The sequence below is a fragment of the Balearica regulorum genome, chromosome 4 (genome assembly GCF_011004875.1).
Source record: "Balearica regulorum gibbericeps isolate bBalReg1 chromosome 4, bBalReg1.pri, whole genome shotgun sequence".
Lineage (NCBI taxonomy): Eukaryota > Metazoa > Chordata > Aves > Gruiformes > Gruidae > Balearica > Balearica regulorum.
This window is the reverse complement of record NC_046187.1, coordinates 40,294,497-40,304,819: the sequence shown is the minus strand read 5'-3', so window position 1 is coordinate 40,304,819 and position 10,323 is coordinate 40,294,497. Positions and strand designations below refer to the sequence as shown.

Sequence of the window (10,323 nt, the reverse complement as noted above, 5' to 3'; positions counted from 1 at the left end):
AATATTCTGGTAAACTCAAGTAATTTTTAGATGCTGCATGTAGCCCTCATTTCATCTGTACTCATAATATTTAAAACTTCTAAACCTTATATTTGCATGCTTCTACTGAAACAGTTAATAGTCTTTACCAGAAAGAAAACTTTCTATTTGTGTATTATTTATTGATGTTAAACCCACATTATATCAGCACAACAATCCAAAGTAATGATAATACATTTTTTTTATAAATACAAATAAAAGGTGGCAAAATAATGCTAGTGAAGCTAAACAAAAAAGAAAATTAGCATGTCACAGTCAAGAAAAATTTGGCAAATGATATGACATACTTTTCTAGAATAGAATCAGATTACTCCCAGATGACAGACTATGACGTTAATCTAGATTAACGATCCCCGTAACTGGTCATATCCTGCACCAGAATAGTACTACCTTATGTGCTAAAGTTTATTAGTCACTAAAAAACAAAACAAACTTTGTGTACTTACAAAGCAATACACGTATAGCAGTAATGCAATATATGGTGTACACAATTACAAAATTAAAAAACCCTAAGTACAGGACTTCTGAATAACTGAACTGAGATAAAAGATTTCAACACTTTTATTATAAATAATGAAAGATACCATATATGTGCTTCATATAAGGAATACAGTGTTTTCCTTTCATAGCAAAGTATCATAGCTCGTACCATCAAATGCTCATTTTTCTTGTCAGGCCAGGTAATTCTTCCATTCATTTAATTCTAATTTAAAAACTACCAAGCCAGGTCTGACTTAGGTGGGGCTCCAGTTTGGTGTGGATTTGCCTTGCATTCTGAAAGTAGCCTTCAGGCTTTTCATCTGTGTCGCACAGACTCTACCCATTAAAAGAGCTGTCATTTGCATACAGTCAGGAGAAGAAAAAATTAAAAGCTACCAGAGACACGTGCTATGTTAAGAAAAAAAAAAACCCCACATTTTTTTTGTCCATCTTCATTTTCTACTTCCTTAGATCTGCAAGCTTATCACCTGTGGTGTATACTTGTCATTTAAATTCTTATTGCAGTCTCAACCCATTTTTCACTTACTACACGTTTCTAAAATCCTCATACAACACGTTACACAAGCTTTAAACAATCGAATGTCCCATACATGCACTCCCTAGTTTTCAGCTCACCTTAGAATTTCAGATTCTTAAATGGGAGTATTACGAGGTTACAGACTGTCTTCAGGAAATTCACAGCGAGTTTCAGCCTCTCGCCCTGTCCCCCTCCCACCCCTTGCAGTAACCCCCTGCAGTGGTTCATACTGTCAGCATTTTTTTTTCCCCATCTAGTTACCAATGGTTATAGTCTAGAGTAGACTTATTACATGTCAGCTCTTGTTCTTCGTTATCTTGAAGAGGTTAGAAGAGGTTAAATTACCTATGCTTAAACTGTCTTTGCCGTATGTTTGTAAGTAAGCCTCCTCCTAGATGGCAAAAAGGAAAAATACACAAGAATTTAAAATTGCAGTGTTGATGTTGCTTTATAGACTTGTCCATACTAACAGCATTTAAGGCAAGATTTTTGTTGTAGAACAGAAAGCAGTTTGCAGAGATACAGCATTTGCTTACGTTTCCCTTCCTCGTCCCTTCCTGTTTTATTCTTACAATATTGCACTTGTTCATTGTAGCTATCAGAATGCATTGCCATTTTAGAACTATAGATAACCATACATTCTAATTTTCTTTGTGATCTAATGGCCTCAAATAAAACATTTTGCACCATTAAGATTATGTAGCATCTACTTACTGCTTATGAAGGCATGTAGTGATAAATAGTGTTCTCTTTGAAAAACGTCTCTCTGATGTATTTTTTGCCTTTATGAAAAGGGTTATTCTTAATAGCTGAAGCAACTTAGGTATAAGGAACTGGTGAATGTGATTTGTTGTGCAATGTGTACATTTCTATTAATAATCTATCTATTCTTCTAATTTGGTATAATGAATAAGAATATATGGTTACTGTGTTTGTTGTTTATCTTTTGTACTTGAAGGTGTCTGCCTTTGCATAAAGTGACATAGGAGTATCGTTGGTCAAGGCAATGGCTTTCAGTGTTTCTGCTTTGAAAGAAAATGATGGAAGTGGCAGTTGGACCTACAGATCATCGCTCTCTACCAAACCAGATTGCATTGTCAGGTGGACTGGGTTTGCTTCAGGCTGGAAAGCTGCTTTGATGTCTAGTCCTTGGTCACAAAGTGCAGCGTATCGGCTGGCTGAGGGCCGCACCTTCTTTGGCTTGGTTGTCTGAGGTGGTTGTTGCCACTGAGCTATAGATTAAAAAGGAAAGAAAATAAACGTTAGCCATCTTGAGCTGTGCGACAAGGCATGCCAGATGAACAATCAACCCTTTGTAAAGGAGATACTGATTTCTGAGCAGCAGAAAACCATTATATCAAAGGTAAGTTTATTTCATTTCTTGGTCATGGTTGGTTTTTGGTTTTTTTCCCCCCTCAGCATTTAGTTTCACCTTCAGATGTGGCACGTAAAAACAATAGTGCTTGTGTTTGTTACTTTGCCTTTTTGGCATTGCGTTCTTCCTTTCCTTGCGTCACTGAGAAGGGTAACAGCAGGGGGTTTGTTTCCATGCACTGATATTACAGTGACAGGCCTGTTCAAGGGTTATTTGTTGTATATAAAAGGAAATCACCTGGTTGCCATTGCCACCCCTTCTGTGCTGAAGAATGCTGAGCCAAGTCTCTAATTCACACGTCCCACTACCACACACATACACCCCCCCCACAACCATCCTTTGTCATTCCAACCTCTCCCCTTCCCCCTGCCCTACCTCCCTGAATTCTTGTTACAAGAAGACTGGTAAGCAATTTTGGTTTAAGAAAACATTCACTATGTAAGGGGCTGCTTTGGAGCAAACTGAATAATTAAGCAGAAAGCCATAAAAACATCTACTACGCTATTGGTAGCTGTCACAGGTGTGTTACAGACTCATGTATGAAAGAATACCAAAGGTTAGGGAAGTGCTAGCAGAGCAATAGTAATAATGATCCACAAAAATAATGTACTCATGCCGTTATCTGTTGTTAATTAGCTATATTTAATATACTAAGCAAAACCCAAAAGCATGCATGCTTGTTTTGCTTTAGGTATCTGAAAGATGGCGAAATGTACTTTGACAGAGCATTTGTTGTCTTGATGTGGATCGTTATTATTGAGGAGAAACTATAAACAAAAGAGAGAGAGACCAATGTAAACCATTCTGTGAATAAACTGAAACTTAGAGAACTGTTGCTTTTGAGGGGATTAATGTGATCAGGAACACTGAAGTCACTTACTATAAACATCCAACCTGGCAGTGCAAGACACAATCCCAGCCTCATTCTTAGCTGACACGGTATACCAACCGGCATCCTCCTTTGTAGCTCCCTGAATAAGCAGGCAAATGTAGCCGTAGTTATCCTGGTGCATGCTAAAAAAAAAAAAGAGAAGTAGAAAATTACTACTTGAATTGCAAAAGAGTGTAGGCTATTTTTAAATGTAAACAGACCCAATCCTAGCTACAGATCAATTATAGTCCACTTTTAATTAACATGGAGCTTCCTCTGAAATTAGCAAGTAGAAAAAAAGCCCTTGAGTATGCTTTTTGGTAATTTGGCAGTTCAATATCCTGTATTGAAAACTAAGAAGCAAAAATGCATGAAGTAACTTCTCTTTCACCATTAAGACATCTGGAAATCTGATTTAAGTAGTAGGGACACCAGAACTTAGCCAGACTTTTTGGGGAAAGGATAAAAAACTTGAGGAACAAGATACTGAAATACTCTTAGTTATTTAAAAAGACAGCAATTTATTGCAGTGTCTCATATCAGTAACGAGTTCCTTTTCTTGCAGTATGAGTTCACTTTTAAACATTTGTGCAAAATGTTATCAAATATTGAAGACAAGTTTATAGATATTAGAATATTAAAAAAAAAATTTGAATCGTAGTTGCTTAACTACACAGCAGAGTTATGAATCACGGTTTCTGCTGAGAAACAGATAGCTGATTTACTTGTGAGCCTAGGTTTTCACCAGTGAATGAATATAAGTCTTAGTTCTAGGAGAGAAAAAATATTCCACAGGCATAAAGTGCAAAGATAGGGTTTTTTAGTCCGAGGCTGGAAAACAACTAACATTTTAATTCTGGCTCAGCCACCAGGCTGGCCACAAGTTTGAGTACATGCCATAAATTATTGCAATGACTAGTTAATACTTTTGAGCTGCTGTTCACACAAAGCATTTTTAAGACCTTCTAGGTTTTCATTTGTGCTATAGGATAACAAGTCATTGAAGTTATACATGGGGAGATTATTCTAAGTCAGTCTAACCTCACTCGGTCAGTGTTGTAGGTGAGTGACTCATTCTCCTTCTTCCAAAATATCTGAGGAGATGGCTCCCCCGAGATTCGACACTCCAGTCGCACTGGGAATCCCTCAGTCACACCTGTGTTTTGTAGCTTCTCTATAAACACAGGTGCTTTGTGCACTTCCTTAGCTGTGAAAATAAGGGTTGCAGTCATGTTAGACTAGTCTATGAAAAATGTGGCTTTACTTTCAGCAACATGCTAAAAACCAATAATGAAAAATCTAAGTGGCAGGAAACATGTGGTCGTCATTAGTCACAAAGTCCAATCCTGGTTCATCTGAAGAAAACAATCCCAACCAGTATTTTAACAGGGGAAAAGCAAGCGCTAATAGTGCTGAGGGTTGCCCCCCTTCCCGAAAGGATTGAAATGTGGAGCATGAAGACTCAATAAACGGGCTGCACAGTGCTTGTTAAACAGTGCTCCTTCATACTCCATAAAAGGATGAGCTTTTAATTATAGAAGGAACTGCTGCTCTACCAGAAGGCTGGAATGGCATTAGTCTAATATGCCGTGAAACACACAAATCGTCTCATACCAGCTACCCACTGGTAGATCTGGGTCTGCACAAAGTGCCATTAAAAACCCCATTCAAGTAAATAGTCTGGTTCATGGCCTCGGCTGCACAACAGCCCACTTTTCTTAACCGTGTGCACAGAGGGTACTTGCCAGTCAGCTTATGCCACAGCATAACATAAATGTATCACCTATTAACTATACTATGGTTCTGTTACTGCTTGGTTTCCTTTCCTTATGCCCCTACCACGTCATTTGACAGCACTTATATTTTCCTTTATCATCTTAGCCTGACAGTGCTGAGTGTGGGAGCTTAGTAGTACGAAGGTGTTACCTGCAACAACGAGCTCCAGGCTGAATGTATTTTCACCAGCTCGATTGCTGGCAATGCACGTGTAGATTCCAGCATCTCTGGCTGTGACTGGTTCTATGATCAAGGAGTGCACGCCATTCTCCCGCACCAGCATTTTGTGTGAACTATCAGGACGAATTGGTCTTCCATTAAGTTGCCAGCTTAAATCTGGAGTTGGTAATCCACTAACCTTAAGTGTAAACAGAACAATGGGAAATGGTCTTAGCCATACGAAACACTGGAGGAGTCCTGACTTGTTACTTCAGAGAAGTTTGGTTTTGTTTGCTGCTGCAGGTGTACCACAAGATTTAAAGATCTAATTCCGTCCTGAATTACACATTGAGTCAGTTGTATTCATTTACTTACTTTCTGGCCAACTCCCTGAATTCCATCATGTCTTATGGGCGTGACTGAAAAAAGATCAGCATTTAGATATGCTAGAAGCTAAACAATAATACATTGCAAAACAAGAGGCAAAGTGACACCTTTTGTCTTTTTTTATTGTTTGCTTTTCACGTGGAATGAGAAGATACTCCTTTCTAGATTAACTTCTTGTGGAAAACTTGCAGACAAAAAGATGTTAGCCGACTAGTCACAGAACTCTTAAGTTCCATTCCACACAGGTGTAAGCTAGTGACAGCCTGCACCAGTGAGCGAATGCTTGGTCTATGCGAACAAGTCTTGTACTTTTGAAAGCCGTGCCGTTTGCTGTGGGTACTGCTTGAAAACAAATAGCTTCTCACAAATATATCAGCATAAAGTAAACAGAAGACCAAGCCTTAATTGATTCCATTAGGCAAAGTCATAAATCAAGATTATATTGTTTGAAGCTTTAATGGGGAATCAAAACTCAAGTAGTAAAAGGACTTAAAATGGAGCAGCACACTATAAAGACAGTGTGGCCTGCTTCCATCCACACCCTAGAATAGCTGAGTTCTAAAAATCAGTTTCCCATGAGCTGTAAGAGATTTGCCTGAAGCACATTCACTGGAGAGGAGAGCATTGCTCATGAGCAGTAAAATTATTTGACCAATTGACAGGCACTGAAACTGCCAATAGGTACAGTAGCTTTAAAAAACACTAACTTGGGTTTTGAATCAGCTACTGTAATTGAAAAGTTGCTGCTGTCCATCACACGATACTTGCCTTGCAGTCCATTCTGCATAGCTTTCCTTCTTGAACAGTCAGGTCTCCAGGAGCCTGCAGAAAATGAGGCCGGAAGAATCGTTCCTGAATTGGTTCATTTTCATCACCACTGTCCCTTGAGCGAGATCGTGGTCTTAAAATAACATGAAATAAAGGTAAATTATTTTTTTTCTCTGCTAAATCAGAACCACCAAAATCACTTACAAGACTGCTTTGAATTTTAAATCACTCCTCTGACCTATACCATAATCACTCTATATTTACACACATACACTGGTAGCATTTGGCTCATCGGGCTGAGTTATTTATGATACTGTACTTATTAATTACTTTCATTTAATTCACATGTTGTGGCAAAATATGATCTAGAAAACAACTTGCAGCAGAATAATTGCGTGTGATAATAATTTATTTATACATGATTCTATGATTTGTTTAGAGCTCATCTTTAAATCACTGAAATAGAAATGAAAGAAGTTGGTAGACCTCAGCATATGGCTTCAGTTCCCCATTGCCAATGCCCTGCATATTTAATCCCTTCGCTGCTGCTGATTACACCAGAAAGTGCAGGTACTGATCGTTAATTATGTTCCCCTTTCAGAAAATAACAGCAGCTAAACGCTAACTCATCTCAGTTGAGAAGAGACTTTTCACACAGGACTTTTGTTTTTCGCCTTCTCCTGTTCTACAGCACTGAAGACCATACAGAAAATTCTCTGGATTAAAGTTTAACTGCTCTAGATACTTAGTCCTCATGGAACAGGTTTTTTGTTTGAGATATTCTTGAACATTTTCAAAACCACCAAACTGTGACAATGAGAATTTCATTTGTGACCAATAGGAAGAAAAACTTTGGTCATTAAATTGTTCTTAATAAAGGTCCTGTAAAACTTTTACTAAAAAATACGAAGAAGGAAAAATAACTCCTGAGTCCAGAAACAGTATTAATCACCATAAAGCTTCCACAGTACCATTTAAGCCATTTTCAGCATCAGCTATTCTTGCCTGGTAATTTATCTATCGAATCTTTTTGTAAGTAAGTGGTTCCTCTAACTGGATTTTTTTTCCAATTGAAATTAGCATTATTCCCTTTGTGGGATTTAGTAATCAAAGAAACTTGTAATTGAAAGAACATTTTAGATCAGTTTTTGTCCATGCCTGATCAACTCCAATGGATTCCATTCTACAGCCAACTGTTGCCTACAGTAACATCCTCTAGCAGGAGCTTACACAAGTGAAATGGAAAACAGAAAAGTGTTAAGAATTTGTTACCAAAGATTACTTTTTTTCTCATAGTATGTTCTTGAATCATGAAAACGAAGTTTTCAAATTACATATTTGAAAGGAAACCTAAATCAGCATGCCCTTTAGTCTAGAGTCAGAAATAAATAATGCATTTCTTTTTACCTCTTTGTAAATTTAACTCTAAATTGCAGACTACTTTTAAGCCTTTACCTTGAGAGGTGAAACCAGGGTTATTTTAATTTGAAAATATTTTGTGGTTTTAAAGAACCAATGAAATGAGTAGAGCCGAGTACTTCAGCTGTTTGGGAATGACAAATTGCAATGGACTAGAATACCCTTGGATTAGTTGTGGGTTCTTCAGAGTTCTGATGTGGGCATCAAATAGCGAGGATTAGTTTCAGCAATAGTGACATCACGTACTAAACGTGTCCAGGGGAGACTCCATGGGTTGGTGCGGCGCAATGCATTAGGCATTTCAGCAAGCAAGAAGCTGGGGAAGACTTTATGACTTGACCATATGAAACGACCACTACTTAAAGGAGATAATGGAGATTAAGTTCAAATTAAGCCTCTAATTGAGAGCAGGGGCAATAGGAATATTTCTTTTTTAAATCTTCCTGAAATCTCATGCATTTTAAGATGATTTATTTGGGACTCTGGCTGCAGCATGCCACAAGACAGCGTAGGTGCTACAATGTTGAGCACTGTGTTGTCTGAGGGATCGAGCCCAAGCTTTGTACATGTCAGACAATGCAAAAGTTTTTCCTTCGCTAAGTAATGCTAAGAAGATAATGTTTGCAAGCTACGCAAATTTCAGAAAGATACATTAAAAAAGAAATAGCAACTACAAAGGGTGTTTTAAAAAGTCTGTGACATAGTGAAGATGACAAAAACCAGTTCTGCCAGGACACATTCTCTAAGAGACTAAAAATACGTCAGGAAAAAGCCTGTCAACAGTGTAACAAGTCATAAAGTTCATTAAGCTAATAATTACACTTGTAAAAATAAAAAAAAGATTTTGTTGCTCTCAAGCAGAAATGCTTGTAGAAATAATATTGTAATGTCACAGGAGTGTTACTTATCAACAGTACACAGCAACACGTGTGGCGAATACAATAGTATACAGGGGAGCACAGTATAGCGGTATGTTACATGAGAAAAAGCGGATGGTGGGAGTCTGCCGTAGGGAGGTTTGATGACATGCCCATATTTCATCATACGGGTGGGAGAGGTGGGACATGTCATTGAACAGGAATAGGGTTGTGCTGAATGCTTAGCAGAAACAGACCTTCCGTAAAGAAAGGGAGCGGGACGAGCCCTTCATGTACGGTGTGACCCGTTGCAGAGACACCCACGCTGTTGCCTTCAGAGAGGTACGGAAGTGTCAGCTGCTCACTGCTCTGACCTGTACCTATCTTCCTTTCTCCTGCCCCTGTTTTTAAAGACTTTTTTGCCTTTTCTCACCTTTGATTCAGCTGAAACCTGACTCTTCATGGCAGCTTTTCCCTTCAGGGATTAACAGACTTTTCATTTTACCCGTTATTTACTGGACAGGCTGCACCGGACGGACCCAGCTTTTCTCGGGCTGTTCTCACACTGTGGCAATAGCAGGACATTCCCCTCCGTAAGGAGCCTGAGCTTTGGGCTTAACAGGCCTAAACGCGAAGCGCTAGAGGGGGAGGTGGTAGGACGCCTCACAGAGATGCTGGGAAACACTTTCAGGACTGCGGGAAGCCCAGCTTGTTCAGAGCAGGAATAAGACCGAGCAGATCTTTTAAACACAAACCTCGCTTCCTAATACTTTCTAGTTATCGGAGGCAGCAAGAGAGCCTGTTGCATGTGCAGCAGTTCTACAGTACATGCTACTATCACTAATTGTTACAGGAATCATTTCTTCATTGCACATTGACTGTATGTAATTACATCTATTCTATATATTACTTGGACAATATGGAGATTCTCTGGCCATTGTGACCATTAAGCAAAACAGGTGCCTCATCATGGCAGCACGTTCTGTTTGGGTAACCCAAATTAATTTTTTTGTATCATCATCTAAAGATGTCTAAGCTGTGCTAAGTAGCCTCATAAATGCTTTGGGTAATAAAAAAAAAAGTATTCAAAGGGAAAATTCCCTTATACGGTCCAAAAACATAAACTGAAGTTTTGTATGTGAATAATTGTAACCTCACCAAAGATAAGTTTAATACTTTATGACTCATAATCCCTTACAAGAACCTGAACTGATATCACTGAAATACTAAAATATTTCTAATGTAAATCTAATAAACTTCTTTGGCGTGCAGTTATTTCTGACCTTCCTTTAAATGAATGCTTATTAAAAGCTGCAGAAAGCGCAGGTTCCTGGTAGAATCCTGGACAGGCGAGATGTTTAGAAAAGTGAAAAAAAAGTGACAAGGTCCTTCCCAACAGCTGACAGTATCATTTGAGATGATAAGGAGTAATTAGCGAACATCACCAAGAAAGAAGCCAGGCAAAATTAAAGATACTTGAAAGCCATGGCATTGCAGAGGTCACTTATACTTCTGAGAATGCGAGGCTTTGCACAAATTTTTAGACAGCAGAGGTCATATCTCTTCCTGAATGCCATACTTTTAACTTACCTTCTTACTTCGCATTCTATTTCTTACCATAATAATTTTGCAAAACACATGTTATTAAAGGAAG

General features: G+C 38.4%; 1 protein-coding gene and 1 long non-coding RNA gene across 9 annotated transcripts in view; one reads left to right on the top strand and one right to left on the bottom strand.

Moving 5' to 3' along the window:
* Positions 1-609: 609 nt before the first annotated feature.
* Positions 610-10,323, bottom strand: part of PALLD (palladin, cytoskeletal associated protein) — a 207,728-nt gene continuing 198,014 nt past the window's right edge. For all 8 annotated transcript variants that reach the window (XM_075751846.1, XM_075751839.1, XM_075751840.1 and 5 more), the window contains 5 exons: positions 6,394-6,526; positions 5,230-5,437; positions 4,345-4,510; positions 3,313-3,446; positions 610-2,289 (listed from right to left, as the gene is read on the bottom strand). In XM_075751846.1, the coding sequence (XP_075607961.1) occupies positions 2,117-2,289; positions 3,313-3,446; positions 4,345-4,510; positions 5,230-5,437; positions 6,394-6,526 (814 nt within the window). In that variant the 3' untranslated portion in view covers positions 610-2,116. The remainder of the gene's footprint in view (positions 2,290-3,312; positions 3,447-4,344; positions 4,511-5,229; positions 5,438-6,393; positions 6,527-10,323) is intronic.
* Positions 6,430-10,322, top strand: LOC142601736 (uncharacterized). Its single transcript, XR_012835313.1, has 2 exons — positions 6,430-6,548; positions 6,833-10,322. It is a non-coding gene; the product is annotated as an uncharacterized LOC142601736 (long non-coding RNA).